General features: G+C 38.4%; 1 protein-coding gene across 1 annotated transcript; it reads right to left on the bottom strand.

Annotated features, from left to right (window-relative positions):
- Nucleotides 1-413: 413 nt before the first annotated feature.
- On the bottom strand, nucleotides 414-16,725 carry CNRIP1 (cannabinoid receptor interacting protein 1). The gene is made up of 3 exons (XM_001374502.4): nucleotides 15,852-16,725; nucleotides 12,840-12,990; nucleotides 414-1,518 (listed from the first exon to the last, which is right to left on the bottom strand). The coding sequence occupies exons 1-3, from the start codon at nucleotides 16,028-16,030 to the stop codon at nucleotides 1,354-1,356; spliced, it is 495 nt and encodes a 164-aa protein (XP_001374539.1). The 5' UTR covers nucleotides 16,031-16,725; the 3' UTR covers nucleotides 414-1,353.
- Nucleotides 16,726-18,828: the final 2,103 nt, after the last annotated feature.

Raw genomic sequence — 18,828 nt, 5'->3', positions numbered from 1 at the left:
TCGCTTTCTGGTTGGACCTTAATCTATCAGAATAACTTCCTGTAATAGGAACAAAGCCAAGGTTTTCTGTTGACCTGTGTTGTGGATTTAGGTCCTTATTATCTATTGATTATGAGCTCTAGAGGCCATGTGGATGAGTCTCTTCTAAGGAGTTGTGAGGTACTGACCAGTGAGGGGATGACTATATGTTCACTTTCACTGAGCAGGTAGGAGGCAGGGCAGTAGGTAGGCTCTGGAAGATGTGGTCCAGAGAGCTTTTATTTAGCAGTTGGAATGATAATTGGCTTTTTAGGTCTAGATTATATGCCCCCTGAAGCGTAAGTGAATGGATTGGAGCTAAGGCAACTAGTGGCACAGTCATATCTGCCTTACCAAAAGGGTCATTATCCAAATCAAGAGAGCAAATAAGAGTATACTTTCCAATTCCTTTATTAGAAAGATCAAAAGTTGATTACAATTCCATATATAGTTTTACAAAGTTCACATGAGGGAGGAATGTAGTGATGCTATTAATATGCAGGTCTCAACCACAGAGGCAATATAACCAGGACTTCTTAAGGGGCAATATGACAAAATTCAGGTAAACTGGCTTGCAAAAAGCAGAGTTTTGACAATCTCTTAATCCCCACACAGAAGTAGTTGGATTAGATTTTAGTTACTTATAGGAGCCTAGTTATAGAACTAGGCTCTCTCTGAGGTTCCTTCCATTTTGGCCATCTCATTTTACATCTGAGAAAAAAAAAAGGAAAAATGCTATCTATCTGCAAGCCCACTTCCACAAAGCCAAGATACAAATAAGGGACTCTGCCTAGCAAACCACTTTAGTTATTGCTTGTTGTAGTTCATACCTTTCCAAAGAGCCTGCTTTGAAAAATCCCTCCAGAGTCTAAAGCAGCAAGGGGTACATGTTACCAAATTCCACATGGTGAATAAGGTCCAAACACAATTTACAACACTGAATAGAAAGGAAGAAGTCATTCAACTTGGAAACAAGAAACACAACAGTCCACAGAACCACTTAAATACACAACATCTAACTTGCATTTCTGCTTGGCGATCGCCAGAGGCAGTCAATGGTATGACCAAGTACCTTGGGGGCAAGTACATAGATGCAAAATAGAGAAAGGTGTTGTTTTGTCAGGGATGTTGCCTCACGATCTGCAACAAGAGGGGAAGGGGCTTGCATCAGGGGAGGATTATACCTCCAAAAAGTTTGAGACTCATGTGTTACCAGTATCCAATGAGAGAGAGCAGCAGTCAAAGTAGGCCTTAATTAAGGCTTGTGCTGGTTGTGGGTTCAATTTTGTTAAGGTAGATTTCTGAAGAGATTGTCCAGCAATATCAGGCTTATGTTCACAAGAAAGATTCCTTGTTCACCCACATCAAGCTGCGCGTCTCATTGGGCTTGCACTCATACTCAATGACAGAGAAGGGGCTTCCCCACTGGCAATGATCCCGTTTGTGGTAATTGTAAAACTTGACTTGCCACACGGTCTCAAAGGTCCCAATATCATTGAACTGGAGAAAGAGAAAACAGTCAATAAGAAACATATTTTACTGCTACCGGCAAACAGACCAGGAATTTTGTCTTAGAACAACAAGGTTCTGAACCGTAAGACTTATCTTTTGCTCTGCTACTTGTCATCTATTCTGTTTACATCATGTTTGTAAATATTTACATGTTGTTTCTCTCACTAAAGTATGAATTCAGAGCAAAGACAGTACTTTTACGTCCTTTTTAATATCCCCAGTGCTTAGCAAAGTGCCTGGAACATAAGTACTTTATAAAGTACATAAAAAGTACTTAATGAAATTGACTATGTATTTCATACGTACTAGGTCATCATTTTGTGTAAAGATAGGTTTCTGATACATGGTGTCATAAATGCAGAAATGAAAGGGACCCTAGAGAGTCCAAACTCCTTCTTTTATGATTGAGGAAACCAAGCCCAGAATGCAGAAGTGATTTGCTCAAGACTTCATGGGTAGTTCTCTAACTCTCTAACTCTAGCACTTTTCCCATTGTACCTTTCTGATTCCTTATAAATCAAAGTTGTGTAAAATGAAATTATTTTTATTATTCCAACCTAATTATTCTTTCAAAGGATCACATTCAATTCCATTAAAAAGCTAACAATCACCTCTGAATACAATAATTTTTAAGAATTATAAAATTAGTAACAAAAATAATTATGTCAACACATAAAAGAGAAGGGAAAATCTTGCTCCAAATATTTTGCTTTTTAACCAATGGAATTAAACAAGTTAACAAACAAGTGGAAAAGTGTATTTCAAAAGTCATGGCAGTATGTCTTATTTATTTTAATGTCTTATTTTATCTATCTAAATATTATCAATTTTAAAATTCTAAATTAGAATTTTAGAAGTAGAATTGCACATTTAAGACCATTGATTGATTGACTCTTGACTGGAGGAGACAATAAAAATATTACTAAGGAGGAATTAGAGATCCTATTTTAAATTTTGGGCATCTCTGAAATTTTGTAATCTAGGAAGTATATTAGAGTTTTCAAAAATAATGAGATTCATGAAAGTTATACAAACTTATATATAAGTTTCTTGGGAGAAGTTGTAATGGTGGATAACCACATAGAGCAAAATATATTATGCTAAGGTGGTTCTACAGTGTGTATACAGCCGGCGAATATGAAGAACCATTAACATTAGTCAAAATTGTTATTTGTCTGTGGTGTCAAAGACCAAAGACAGGAGTATGGGAGTACCTATCAACTGGGAGTGATAGAGCAAATGATGTTATAAGACTGCAAAGGCATACTATTTTGCTAAGAGAAGTGATGAAAAGAGCCAGGTGTGGTGGTGCATGCCTGTGATTCTTGCTCCTGTGGAGGCTAAGGGTGATGGAGTGCTTGAGCTTGGGAGTGATAAGCTGCAGTAGGCTCAAACTAATTAGATATCTCTACTGTGTGGTATCCTTTGGTTGCCCAAGGTGGGGCTAACTGGTCCAAGTTGGAAATGAAATCTAAGTTTCCATGATGATCAATAGTGGAATTGAGCTTGTGAGTAGCTACTGCTTAGAAAAGATAATGATATCTAGTGTCAAACAAACACAATGAAGGCATTATTCCTAGACAAATTTCTGATAGCAAGTAATCTAAGTGAAGGATTGGTGGATTTTTTAAATTAATAATTTTATATTCTGAACTTAAAAAAACCCCAAAATACACATTATCCTTCTTTTTAAAAAACCCTTATCTTCTGTCTTAGACTTATATAAGTGTTGGTTCCAAAGCAGAAGAAAGGTAATGGCTAGGCAACTGGGCTTAAGTGATTTGCCCAAGGTCACTCAGCTAGGAAGTGTCTGAGGCCAAACTTGAACCCAGGACCCTCCATATCTAGGACTGACTCTATCCCCTGAGCCACCTAGCTGCCCTCAAGTACATAATTTTCATGTATAAAGAACAAAAAAGGATATCATATGTAAAACCATGAATCTGTTTTATAAACTCATTTTAATATATGTATATATAATGCATATATATACAATATAGCATTTTAGTTTCAAAATTGTTACATTTATCTATGTTCTCTTTCTGCATCTCTTTTGGTTGTCTGTTACAGTGGTGGCTAAGGGTGGTGGAGTGCTTGAGCTTGAGACTGATAAGCTGCAGTAGGCTCAAGTCAGTTGGATATCTCTTCTAGGTGTGGCTGCCTAAGGTGGGGCTCTCTGTTCCAAGTTAGAAATGAACTTCTCATGTGATGATCAGTAGTAGGACTGGGCTTCTGAGTAGCTACTGTTTTCTTGATGCTTTTTCTCCAATCCTTTCCTCCATCACTATCACTATGTCCTTCCCTTCTCCAATTCTCCACTGTTCTAATTTTGTGAGATGCAGAATAAAATTATTCTTAAAATATAGCCATACTTTAAAAATTAGCCTTATAGGGGGCAGCTGGGTAGTTCAGTGGATTGAGGGCCAGGCTTAGAGATGGGGGATCCTAGGCTCAAGTCTGGCCTCAGACACTTCCCAGCTGTGTGACCCTGGGCAAGTCACTTAACCCCCATTGCCATGCCCTTACCACTCTTCTGCCTTGGAGCCAATACACAGTATTGATTCCAAGATGGAAGGTAAGGGTTTAAAAGAAAATTAGCCTTTATGTTTTTTGACACACTAATGATTTTAAGCTTTCAGGTGACTTCCAGAACAAAGGAAAGACACAGTGTGGTTATTGGCTAAGAGTATACTGTTAGTAATGGCTTGGTTGTAAGAAGTTGGAGAAGAGATGCATCAAGAATGTATATTACTAGAAAAAGAGCTAAGCTAGCCACATATGGCCTTGGGACTTATATAGGAAAGGAAGGTTCAATAGACTAATTGCCTAACTGTTACATTCATACCCACAAAATTTAAAACTTAAAGAAGAATCTCAGAATTAAAGAATCTCAGAAGAAGGTACATTTGGTGTCTCCTCTCCCTTTATTCCTTTCCTAGCTCTGTTTTTGATTTTCCAAATTTCTCCATACCCAGAAGAATTTTTATGCTGGAAAATGCCATGATGAGGTCCTCTATAAACATCTATTTTGAGGAGGTGCCCAGGCCAGTCCCTTGCTTATTCTTTGGCTCCTCTCTCAGGTCCTGTCTGGACTTCCCCATGCTGATACCACCCCTCTCCCCTTTTCAGCTCCATTTTATGTACTCTCTCTTCCTCTGCTAGAAATGTAACCTTTCTTGAGGCCAGACTTTTTATTTTCTAGCACTTGAAACAGTATCTGACACATGGTGAGCACTTAATAAATATTTGTTTTCTCTGTCAAAGACATAGGCAAAAATCATAGGATTAGAAGGCATAAAGAGACTTTTGTCATAAAGGATGGGGAGTATCCACAGGAAGGAGATCATATATCTACTTAAGTATTTAGGAAAAGTTATTAAAGAGCCTCCTAAAAAATATTCTAAATTAAATAAAATTATTCAATTGAAATCTGGGGAAAAAAAAAGAGCCTCCTAATTTATATAGGCTACTGCAAGGTTTATTTTGCTGAAGATTTGTTAACATGGTCCCACAAGAGCAACCAAGATGAAAAACGTTGTACTATACAATTCACCAAATATTTGAGTGCTTAATGTGTATTCCCTACTGTGCTGAATACAAAACGAACACTAAGATACCATACATGACTCAAGAAGTAAATATCCCTCCATAAAGCAAACCATGAAAACTTCCTAGGCAAGCAGGCAAAGTTGTCCTATGAGGGAGATCCATTGGAGCTCTTTCAGGAGATTAGAAGAGTAGGGAATATCCCACCGTCCACTCAGCAGATGCTCGAGTGCCCGCTGGGTTAGACTGACCCAGATGCAGCCCTCCTTGTGCTATTTCAAGACTTTGACATAAAGCACCAAGATCCCTGTCCTTATTTTATCCTCGACCCTCTCCCAAGGTGGGGGTGGGGAGTAGTAGCTTGGCATCATCCCTAGACTTGTCACCAGCCAAGAGAAAGGCGTGTGGTCAAAGCTCTAAGACTCTGCTGCTGCTGCTGCTAAAGAAGAAGGGAGGTCAGAAGTTCTCCAAACATTTCCCCAGGGTGTCCTAAAACAATATCCTCTACCATAACCCCCACCCTAGTTCTAGCCCTTCTGATCCACTTAGGGATCAAATATTTTTTTTCTTTGTGAAATTTACCTTCCTTATGATTCCTATATTTGATTAGAAACAGTGACTGGAATCTCTTAAGTTCACAAAACCCTAACCATGGGTATGTAAACAGAGCTTTCTTCCCATTATAGTGTCATGTGGAAAAACACTTAATATAGGAATCTTGGAGTTGAGGATGGGAGGGAATGAACACATCTCACCACACTTACGATCTATGTCTGTTCACATACGGAATAATTTACTCCTAAGCAACATTGTTTTTGTTGTAAATTCTGTCTGGACACTTTGCTTTTAGGTCAAAGAAGGGACCCCTTAAATAGATTACTGACTTATGTCTCCAGGGGAGGTATATAGTTAAATTTCATTGGACTAGAGATCAAAATTCTAGTTCTGGTTCTACCTATAACTAGATGAGTTTCTCTAAGCAAATTATTTAACCCCTGAGTCTTAGCTTCCTCATTTGCAAAATGAGTATAATACTTGTCTTATCGATAACCTCACAGGATGGTTGAGAAGATGAAATGAAAAAAAGCAATGTAAAAAGTTCTTGACAAGCAAAAAGGGTATATAATCATGAGGAAGTATTATTTTGTGTGACCCTTTTTTCACTCAGTTAAGGTGCTGCTTGGGAGGTATTTGTCTCCACATTATTCATAGTTTAATCCATTAGAAGGTTTTTTGTTTATTTGCTTGTTTTGGACTGTACATGTGATAACTCCAGGTAAAGAGTTGCCTTGGGCATTCAAAAGGTTGCATGGCCAATATGTCAGACAAGGAACTCATTGTCAGGGCTTGCCGATTCTGAAATCCATTCTCTATCCACTACCTCTCTTAGAGGGACTGTAATACAGGTACCACAGGGCTCAGAATTAAATGGAAGCTTCGAATTTCAGAAAAAGAGCTACAGTTGTTCTCAAGCAATATTTAGTTTTATATCATGTTATTTTCTGATTATGTTCCCCCAACCATGTTTCTCTAATTTATATTCAACTTTTTAATAGTGCAATAGTATCCCATGATATTAATAACCACAGTTTGTTTAGTTGTTCCCCAAAAGACAAGAACCTTTGTGTCCAGTTTTTCTACCACAGAAAATGTTGCTACAAATATTTTGGGGTATACAGTATCTTTCTGTCTTAACCTCTCTGGGTTATATTTTTGTCTGGCCAATCTCTGAGTCAAAGGGTATGGACATTTTAGACATTTAAAAAATCATAATGCCAAATGGCTTTTCAGAATGGTCCTTGTTCCACCCTAAGAATAAATATTTGAATATGACTTAGAATTTATGAACACTTTAGGAGACTTTATATACTTGGCACAAAAAAGGGATCAACACAAAAACCCAAAGCTGCCAAAATGTTGGTGGTAAAATCAACAAGCTATTAACCCACAGTAATTATTGGAGGTTCATGTGATTTTTAGGAGGAAGGGTCTAGGATTTGTATTTTAAAGATTCCAAATTCTGCTTCATATAATACATTTAATTCAAGGTCAGAGTGTCAAGTAGCACTTCCTGCTTAGGGATAAAGTATGTGTATCACACACATGTGATAAGTATATAAATAGATATATATCACACACATATTGATGGGGGAAGGGAAAAGAACTTAATCTATATTATATTATACCAATTAATCTCCTTTAATGATGGATATTGCTCATTATCTACAGCCACTTAACAGACCAGCCTAACATTCTACCCAAGAAAAACAAAGTGGATGAAGAATTCCAGTTTCCTTGGCTATGACCTGTATTTATATGGAAGTCCACTAAGATAGTCTATGAGCATTCTATATTAGAAAAGCACAGAATCTGGATAAAAAATTTGGCCCATAATTGAATAAGAAGAAAAGAGAAGGTTGAATTTTATTTGGGAAACTGCAGAGTAATTACATTTTCCATAAGCTTCTATTTACTTGATTCTGAACTTAACAGAAACCAAATAAAATGGGCATTTTCATGTACTTAGAACAGGAAAAAAGATTTCACATGAAACATATCTTTGATATGTACAGTTTGGCTCTCTTTTAAAGTGTAATAAATTTAATACATAGCTTTTAAAGCTGTCTTGCTCATCTGTTTCTGCCTTTCCATTTATTCTGTTTTGAAAAAGATCTCAATGACCCATTTCCCTCCCCCCATATATGTCCATCCATCCATCTATCTATCTATCTATCTATCTATCTATCTATCTATCTATCTATCTATCCTCACCTCCAAATTGTAGAACACTATTATTTTTGACAAATCAAGACTGTGGGTGACCAAAAGGCAATGAAGACTATTTTGGGGAAGCCTGGAGCTGTGATTTCATTGTTATAGTTAATTCTTAATGAGTTTTACCAATGTAGGTACTTCTACAATTTGTAATCTTAGAGAACTGTTAAAAGGCACTCAGAAATTATGTGAGTCATGAAGGATCACACAGCCAATATTTGAAAGAGGTAGAATTTGATTCCAAACCATTCTATCTCAGAGGCAGCCTCTATCTTCACTGTGACGCTGTTCTTGAGAGATATACACATTGAGTATAATAATTCTTAGGATATTAGCAATGATGTCTTGTGCAAGGAGCTTAATAGTGATATTCGTAATGGTGAATAGTGATTCAGCAATGTGTAAGACTGGGAAAGGAGGGCTATTTTTGAGGTGTCTGCAAAGGATAACAGTTGCTGCAATGACACGAACAAAATATTATGAGGTAGCCATATGATTAGGTCCTTTACAAACTAAGTGGCTTTAAGTGTAAAGCCAGAAAAATCTCAGTTCAAATTTGAACACATTTGGCAGTTCATCTTACCTTGTCTTAGAATTGACAGTAAGTACGGGTTCAAGGTAGAAGCATGGTAAAGGCTAGGCAACTGAAGTAAAGTGACTTGCCAGGGTCACATAGCTAGGAAGTGTCTGAGGCCAAATTTGAACCCAGAACCTCCTTTCTCCAAGCTTGGCTATCTATACACTGAGCCTCCTAATTCCCATTTAAATTACCACATGATGCCCAGAAATTCCTTAGACCTCCTGAAATTCTACTAAAAATTTCAAATATTTCTGTAACAATCAACAGGACATTTTTTGCTTGTAACAAGCACATATCTTATTGGATTTTATGATTCATTTTCTCTATGCAGCAGATGGACTGTTTTTAGTTGTTTTTCTTGGACATTAAAATGAGTACTTTGTAGACTAGTTTGCCTAGAACCACTCTAAGTGGTTGGGAGAAAGAATCCTAAAATATTGCAGAGCTGATTGTAAGTGTTGTTATGAAGATTATTATGGCCACACAGCATTGATTCATCCATTGCCAATCACTTATGTCAATTGTGTACAAAGAAAGATATTCAGCCCTAAGAGTTATAGATGTAATTTAGATAAGAGTCCCTTTCATAGAATTTTAAATCTAGTGGGAGAAGGGACATAACACACACAAACATTATAATACTATGTAATAAATGTAAAACTGCTCTGACTATGAATATTGGAAAGGTTCAAGGTGCTATATGACTAGTGATGTTGAAAAGTGGTGAAAACTAGTGAGGTTGAAAAAGAATCAGGGAGGGCTTCCTGAAAGAGATGTCATTTGACTTTGGCTCTATTAGATTTCAAAAGTTAGGCAGGGGGAGGAGATTATAGACAAAGGGAATAACATAAGTAAAGGCACTCAAGTCAGGAAGTTCCAGACGAATAATGAAGTGGTAGCAAGTTGTTTATCTGGAGCACAACATGTGTTGAAAGGGATTGTATATCAGGTTGGAAAAAATGGGTGGCATCTAGTTATTGAGGGCCTTGAACACTAGGCATTCAAATTTAGAGTTTTGTTTCATAGGGAATAAGGAGCAATTTATTATTAAATTAAATATTACCTATTTTGTAGATAAAAAGAATTTTGAGCAGAAGGGTAACATGACCTGAACTGTGCAAAGGGAAAATGAATCTGGAAACAGTGGAAAAGAGAGGGAAAGAGAATGGAAGGAGAGGAAGCCAGTCAAAAGCTGTTGCCTTAGACTAGGCAGCTAGTAAATAAGGGTCTGTACAAATAAGGGAATGCTGATGATAATAGAAAAGATTTCTGAAAACAAAGTTTACCAAAAAAATAACTTTAAAGCATTGACATTAGGTCAAATTTTGACTTCTCACCAAGCAACTAAATCTAAGAATTATCACGATGACATAAGTGACTAAAATAGAAAGCTGATGACAGTAACACCAACACTTAGAGCTGCAAGATCTAAGAGGTTTTAGGTGTTTCTATTTAAAATTTGGCTCTATTTTACTGAGGCTAGGCTAGATTGAATGTCACTTTGAGAGAGATGATCCCCTTTTTGGAGATTCTTTGCTCCTTATTTTTTTGGTTTTTATTTTCCATTGATCTTCTTCTCTAGTCATTCTTTTGTGGTTTTAATTCCAGGTCTTCTCTAGTCACTAAGAAATCTTATAAATTATATTTTTCTTTCCTAACTCAGTGTTTCCTTTTTTCCAGCCAAATTTAACTTATGAAGAACAGATGGTACCCTAAGAAGCTGCCATTCTTCTCCAAGGAAGCCTGAATATCTTTCATTGCTTCTATCCTGTATATCACATTCTTCAAGCCTATTTATCCTCTCAAAGGGAGTAACCCAGGAATGTGAGGTTTGCTCATCACACACATGTCGTGTAATAGAACGAACATGTGGTCTGGAGTCAGATGACATATTTAAATCTGGGATCTGATATTTACTAGTTCTGTGTGTCTGGGTAAATCACTTAACCTCTGTGGACCTCAGTTTCCTAATTTATAAAATGGACTGAGTGGGCAGTTTTTTACTTCTAGATCTTATTTCAGAATTCTAGGAAAATTTGATGTAAAAAAAACAACTTTTCCCTCTAAAATTATATGTTGTTTCATTTTAGGATCTTTTTTCCTGAATCTCCCATTCATCAAGGTTTCCTGAGTGTGAAGAAGTTTAACATACCTTATATCAAAATGTGAAAGAGAAGGAAGATTAGTTTTTTAGTAATTAGACAAATTATGCCTAACATTAAATGGCTACTGCTAAGTTTCTCATTATAAGTATCTAGACAAATTTTTGTTGTTACTCAGCCATTCAATGATATCTGACTCTTCGTGCCCCCCTCTGGGGTTTTCTTGACAAATATACTGGAGTGGTTTGTCATTTCCTTCTCTAGTGGTTTAAGGCAAATAGAGGTTAAGTGACTTATTCAGGGTCATATAGATAGTAAATGCCCAAGTCTAGATTTGAACTTAGTCCTTCTTGACTCCAGATCCAGCAACTCTATCCACTGAGCTACCTATCAGTAAATGATTACTCCTCAGTACCCACTAACATTAGGAATCAGAAGACCTGAATTCTGATTAGGGTTACAATGGTAACAATAATCAATTAAGCATATAGAATTTCTAGATATTGCACTGACGCTATGTCAATGTTTTTAGACTTTGTGATTTTATCAGTGTTCACAACCTCACTAAGACTTAAGAAAAACGGTTGTTAGTAGTTGCCTGGGCTGAACAATTTTGTCCAGTGCCAATCTGGTGATCAATCTCTCAGGCACTGAGGATACTCTGAAGAGAACCATAGGACAATTTTTTCTGGGTGGAAGAAATAAAGCAAGTATGCAAGTGAATAAAACAAATTAGAACACAGATCAAAGAAATAAATATGAAATAAAAGAAGGCAAGAAGTTGGGAGGGAATTAGTTCTGAGCTGTCACACTGGAAAAATCAGAGAAGGAAACTGAGCTGGGTCTTTAAAAAAAAGGAATCTATTTCAGCCAGTAGAGGTATACAGAGAGTTCATTTCAAGCAAGAAGGGCTGTAAGTATAAATTCAATCTATAGAGTGGAAAAGAGCAAGAGAAAACTGAAGAATGGAAATGTAATGTAATCTTTTGCATGATGGGGAATAATGCAAATTTAAGGCAGAATGACAAGCTGAAACTGAACTTTGGCAGGCTTTGAATTCCAAGCCAAGGAATTTGTACTCATACATTTCTGAGTAGGTAACAGAAAGCCATTGAAGGTTTTTGAGCAGAGGAGTAATACAATTAGACCCATATTAGAAAGCTCACCTAGGAGGGGTATGTATGGGTACATGATAGGCTCGGACTCACACTTTTAAAAAATTACATTGACAGCTAGATGGAGGATGAATCAGAGAGAGGAAAGACTTGAGGCAAAGAAATCAGTAAGAAGGCAATTGCATTACTCCAGTCAAGAGGCAAAAAGAACTTGAACTAGTATTGTGGATATGTAAGTGGAGACAAAGGGTTGCATATGAGAGATGTTGTGAAGTCAGAAACAACAGGATTGTCAACAGATTAGATGTATAATATGAGAATAAGGAGCAGAGGATGACATTTTGGGCAATGAGGTAGGACTCAAGGTTGTTTTAACTGCAGTAAAAAGATCAATTGCTGGCCTGTTCCTGAGGAAGTGAAGGAGAACAGATGGAGCAAAAATAATGAGGATGAATTATAAAGAGGGACTATAAAAATGTGTTCATGTTTTATGCCTAAAATTGATTTAATATCAATAGATACTGAACAAGCATGAATATCAATACGAATGAGGTCACTATGAAATCAGCTTAGCTTAGGGCATAGGGTCCTGGCCATAGAATCAAGAAGACTTGGGTTCAAATCCTGAATTAGTATGCAAGAATGTGACCCTGGGCAAGTCATCTCATCTTTTTAGGCCTTAGTTTCCTCAGCTGTAAAATAAGGAGAATGGATTCAATGGGTTCTTTCCAGTTCTAAATCTTGGATTTTACATTTTCTAATACATACTTAAAGATAGACTTTTTTTGACCAGCTATCAGGGTTAGTCTTGACATGGATGAGTCAAAGCAAGTGAAAAGCAATGTATTTCACTTGTCCCAATGGAGAGAGATACCTTTTGGTTTTACTTTTTATTGTTTCCTTTGGCATCTACAAGGTTCAGGTTTGTACAAGACCAAGTTATCGTTCAGATTTACTCTCCTGCTCAAGTAATGGGGAAGGTAAAGTCCTTAATTCTCTACCTCCCTTCTCTTCCATGACAGTCATTCTCAGAGCATTTGGACTCCATGTTGGCTTCCCAGGAGAAACGTACTAGTGATTTTTTCATTTTCTCTCTTCTCCTTCCCTTTTTCCATATCTTTATTCCCTTTCCATCCCCCACATTCCAGAAAAAAAGCAAACAAGCCATACATACAACTCTACTAGACTTACAGGCATGGTGATCTGGATGGGTTGTCGTTCCCCACTTTTGGTTGGGGTCACGCCTTCAGTGTCATATATCCCTGTGTAAACAATTCGGTCCCCATCAGGCTCTTTGGATTTCAGCTCTAATGGGACAAGTACACCACCAATGGTCATGTCCCTGCAAAAGACAAGATACCGTAACCACATGCAGCAGAATGAAGGCTCAGAATGGGTAATAAAAGAAGATAGTAAAGAAAAAGGAGCGCTGGCCCAGATGCCATGATATCTGGATTCTAGTACAAGATTTACCATTATCACAAGCTGACTCAAGACAATTTACTTATTCTTGACTTAATCTTCCCATCTATAAAATGAAGAGATTGTTTCAGATTAAAATTTTTTTAACTGGGGGCCCATGAGCTGGTTTTAAAATAGTCAATATAATTTGTTCCCTTTGTAATTTTATGCATTTAATTTTATGCAAACAAAATCATTATTCTAAGGGGGCCACAGGATTCACCAGACTGCCTAAGGCAGCAGTTCTCAACCTCCCAATTTGTAGCAATGAGAATACATAATGCATATCAGGTATTTACATTCTGAATCATAACTGTAGCAAAATTACAGTTTTGAAGTAGCTACCAAAATAATTTTTTGGTTTGGGGTCACTGCAACATGAGGAACTGTATTGTGGGGTCACGGCATTAGAAAGGTTGAGAACCACTGGCCTAAGGGATACATACCACACACAGGCATTAAGAACTTTTGGACTAGAGGATCGCTAAAGTGACTTCCAGCTCTTATGGCTTATAATTCATTGATACCAACCGTCCTACTTACCCTCAATTTCTTTTCTTCAGGCCTGTCACAGTAGTAGAAACTCTTAGGAATTGGAGATTTTTATAAAAATAGAAGTTATAAAAACAGTTGGCCAAAAGTGGCCAAAAAAAAAAAGAGAGAGTACATGACAATATAACTCTTCTTCTTTGAGGAGGTGGGACACTAGGTATTAAAAACTGCATAACATATTGGAGGCAGCTAGGTGACTCAGTGGATTAATAACCAGGCCTAGAGATGAGAGGTCCTGGGTTCAAACCTGACCTCAGACACTGTGACCCTGGGCAAGTCACTGAACCCTGCCACTGCCTAGCCCTTACTGCTCTTCTGTCTTGAAACCAATACAGAGTTATTGATTCTAAGATGAAAGATAGGGTTTTTTAAAAAAACAACTACATATGATGCTCAATTTGGTTGACATAGTTAATTTTGTTGAACTATTCCCTTTATTATAAGGAAAGGCTCTCTTAGAAGAAAGGTAGATTGATAAATGTAGATGATGTAAAAAAAATATTTTTAATGAAAGTCTCGACCAGTAGAGCAATATATCATTACTATAGCACCATAAAGGGTCACAAAGCACTTAAAGAATTTAGATTTCAAGACACCTTAGATATCTAGTCTAACTTTATTTTCTAAAGCAGCTAAGTGATATAGTGGATAGAGTACAGGACCCAGAGTTAGGAAGACTTGAGTTCAAATATGGTTTCTGATAATTATTAAGCTGTGTGATCCTGGGAAAATCATTTAACCTATCTACCTCAATTTCCTCAACTTTAAAATGCTTCCTTAACTGTAAAATCTACCTCACAGGAATCAAGTTCCAAGAATCAAATGAGATTAAAGAGCTTTGTAAACCTTAAAGAGCTTTATAAATAAAACTATTATTATTACTGAGGTTTAGAGAAGTGAAAGAGAAGACAATTATAATGGGAGAGGAAGAGGCAGAAGGGAAAAAGAAAGGTCAACAGCAGACTTGCCCAGGGCATTAGATGTTTACAACCATAAGGGTCTGCTGATGATAGAATCAGGGCAACAGAAGCAGCTGCATCAGACAAGCTAGCTCTTTGGTCAGTTCTACAAAAAAATCCTGCCAAAGAAAGGTCCTGGAACCTTTTCCTTATTACTCTACAGCCCAGTTCTTTCCCAGCTGCTTGTACAAAAAACTCTTACCTTCTGCCTTGGAACCAATACCATGTATTGGTTCCAAGGCAGAAGACCAGTAAGGACTAGAAAGTGGGGATTGAGACTTCACCCTTCCTCACCCTTGTGATGCTCCAGGACTCCCTCCTAGGGACAGGGGAACACCACACCTCTCTGCCCAACAGGGTCATCCCAACCAGAAGCCTGTGAAAAGGATTATCATGCAGCTGTGGAGAAAGGATTATGGAGAAACAGGAACACAGGCACAAAACCCATTTCCTCCTGCTGCCAGGCGCCTGGATTGAAGTTGAGTCTTATCAGGATGGCTTTGAGTTTAAGTGATGGATATTACCAGGATGAAAACAAGAACTCAGAAAATAAAGGAGGAAAATGAAGCAAAACAGTAGGTTGAGGCCTAAGCTAGAGGCTGAATTGGAGGAGGGCCCCTTTGGCCTGTTTCCTATCTCCCAGAGTGAGAGCTGCTTCTCAGCTTTAGTCACCATCTTCCTCCATTTCATCCCCACAATGGGGCATGAGATGGCATCCTTCAGGATAAACTGTGGAACCTCAAGTCCACCTCCCAATCTTTCCTTTTAGGCTTGCCTAACCTCATCGGGCATGATAGGACCAGGGGAATTGCTACAGACATCCTTCCCTCAGGTTACCCAGGCAGTGAATTCTCCATCCCGATAATTACTCCTTAGCGTCTCACAATAGCAGAGACACACAGAGACAGAGAAAAGGGTGGTGGGGCTCGTGGGAAAGCAATTTCCTTTTCAGGGTTGCTGCAGATTTAGAGAAACCTGTTTTAGCTACAGCGACAATGGAGAGGGCAGAGTTACTAAAGAAAAGGCAATTAAAGAGCTAAAAAGCAGAGAGGGGGCGCTTAGTCAGCTAATTTCGAGAAAGGGGCAGAGGATAGCTAAGTGGATTCTGGAAAGATATTAGCTGCACTTGGAGTAGCAGCGACCTGAATCATACCCACCCCATTCGCCCAGCTAGTCTTGGGCTTCACTGCCATTGCCCTCCCTTAGGTTTCTGGCCAGCGATATGACTCACTTCACTTGGAGAGTGGTGGGCTTGATCTTCACCTCCACCTTGTAAGAGGAACCAGTGAGCAGTTTGATGGTCCGATTCTGCCCGAAGCGTTGCCCGTCCACTTTGAAGAAGACGGGGCCATCGTTAGGCTGGATCCGGAGGGCGATGGAGAAGCGCACGAGACTCGGGAGGTCCCCCATGGCTGAGCACCAAGGCCTGGGGATGCTGGCGTTGGGGTGGGAGGGGGAGAGAGAGGTGGCTGCGGGCCCAACTGCAAGACCGCGGTGGGCGGAGAGGAAGCGGAGGGAGGGGAAGGAGAAAAGACTGCAAATAGCTAGCTAGGAACCAGCGTTGGTCCCGGCTTTGAAAATTCCCCTCGCCCACAGCAAGGAGGCCAATGCAAGAGACCACTCCCGTGCCAGATGTTTCTCCTCCATTCCCCCAAGCCCCTCAACAGCTGCCGTCAGCGGACTGCAGAGCGGGTCAAATGGCAGCCAGGGCGGAGAGAGTTAAGCCTGATTACCACACCATAATCCCCTTCCTAGGGGGAGGGAGAAAAGGAAAGGCAAACTCCTCCCTCTGCCAAATAGCCTCCCGGGCTTGAGGAGATGGAGCTTTCTTCCTCCCTTTCCTCTTTCCCCTCCCCCTTCTCCCCATCCTCTCCATTCCCCTAAGGAAAGGGAAAGAGATGCTAAGCCTAAAAATGCCTCTAAGGATTGGCACGAATGGGCCCTGGAGAAACCGAAGTCCTTGCTCAGGCACCACGTTCAATACCCAAGATTTGTTTACAGAGAGCCCGCATCCCAATCTGGCACGATTGTCCTCATGAGAAAATATAGAATGGTTCCAAGTGGAGTACTGTTTGTTCCTGTGTGTAGACAGTGAGACAGGAAACAGGAAGGAAACCTCTAGACCCTGATTTTGCTTGAGGAAAGATAAATGACTTCCTAAAGTTTAAGAATGATGGCTGAAGGATGGATCAAGCTGTGAGGCCTTCAACTAACAAAGACTACAACCTAGATGACATTGAGAATTGGACCTGTGCACCCAGAATGCTTAGTTTAGCACATTAACCTAGCATCTGCAAAACCTCAAACACTCATTTGTATGAATTTATGAATTTCATCAAAAGGGGTTTGGGAATTTATTTTTTAATCTAGGTACACATTGACATGGAAGATTTTGGTAAAATCAGTATATATCTGGTGATTACCTCATTTTTTATGTAAATTTAAATGCAAAAGAGAAGTAAATACTATATCTCTATTACCTTTTTTTTTAAACCCTTACCTTCTTGATCAATGACACATGTAAAACCCAGTGGAATTGCAAGGGGAGGGGAAGGACATGAATCTTTTAACCACGGAAAAATATTGTAAATCAACTAATAAAATAAGATAAAATAAATTTAAAAATTTAAATAAAAATTTTAAATTAAACCCTTATCTTCCGTTTTAGAATCAATGCTAGGTATTAGTTCCAAGGCAGAAGAGTGGTAAGGGCTAGGTAATGGGGGTTAAGTGACTTGCCCAGGGTCACACAACCAGGAAGCGTCTAGGTCAGATTTGAACCTAGGACTTCCTGTCTGTAGGCCTGGTTCTCAATCCACTGAGCCACCTAGCTGTCCCCCCATATCTCTATTATTTTAATGCTTTCTTATGTTACAATATCCTGTGACTTGTTGCTGACATTTTAGTTGAAGGTGTGATACATCCAAGAAAGTTCTCAATATTTGCCAAAAAAAAAATATCAAGTAACACTAATTCATGTGTTTTTCCCTTTGATATATATTTACTCTAAGTGACCCCAAAATAATATAACCCCCCATTTTGAGGGTTATCTGCAAACTCTTAAGAAAGTTCTCTAACTTATGCTTGTATCATGTAAAGAAAAAAGGGGTGTGTGTAAAAGATATCACTTGTAGTATCAATTATATGGTGATAATAAAAAGTTTTGCTATAAAATGGATTATTGTTTCTTATCGGTGCATGCCAGTTGAAGACTGACTATTCCAGAAGAAAAAGAAAGTTAATAGTGTTAAGCTACTATTTGGTAATGACTTCAGATGACTAAAAAATAGATACCTGATTCAGCACCACTTAGGTGGACAGTTACTGGAATATGTTATTGCACCTGTGAAATAACATCATTAGTTTAGATATGGAAGTGACAGTAGAGACTAACAAACTCAATTTCCTTATTTCACAGATGAAAACCCCCCCAACAAAAACGAAGCCTGGACTTGTTAAATGACTTGTCCAAGATCATACACACACACACACACACACACACACACACACACACACACACACACACACACACAAATAAACTGGGATTCCCTAAACTGACAGCCAATATTCATTTTCACTCCACCATGGATTTCAGAAAGCTGGTTCTGAGAGTACATGTTGATCATTTTTGTTTAGGTGAATTGCTGCTTGTGGTAGGAACAATGGGTTTACTCTTTCTTACCTCTGTACAAATTAGGATAATTGTTTCCTTAAAAGTTATTGAGACCATTCTTAAAACTTGTGCAGGACTAAAGGTTCAGGCTGTTGCCATAACTACTTGACCACCTGAGTACAAGACAGTCATGAGGATTTCCAGGCACAGGCTTTGTCTGATGCTTCAATGGTGGATCACACTGGACAAGCCAGGCAACTGAGCTTTGTTTAGTTGAACCAAATCAAGGTATCTTTAAACTTCATCCTTGCTGAATATCCTTCTTCTATAGTTAGATAATTTTCCTTTTGTTAATTGTTGAATGCCCTATGAGTGTTTCATTTAGTTCTTGTATTGAGCTTAAATCACGAAGGGACTAGCTTCATCTGGGTTCCACCCCTAACACTGTTGTTTCTTTATTTAGACCCAGGGAAATCTCTATCTCCCTTACATTATTCAATTGTTTGTTTAAAGAATATAATTTCATTCCACAAATAAGATTTAATAAACAAAGTTGAAAAAGGTCCACTTGACATTTATATTCAATTTATATTTA

This window comes from Monodelphis domestica, chromosome 1, assembly GCF_027887165.1.
Source record: "Monodelphis domestica isolate mMonDom1 chromosome 1, mMonDom1.pri, whole genome shotgun sequence".
In the NCBI taxonomy this organism is placed as follows: domain Eukaryota; kingdom Metazoa; phylum Chordata; class Mammalia; order Didelphimorphia; family Didelphidae; genus Monodelphis; species Monodelphis domestica.
The sequence above is the reverse complement of the archived record's forward strand: the minus strand, read 5'-3'. Positions and strand labels throughout refer to the sequence as shown.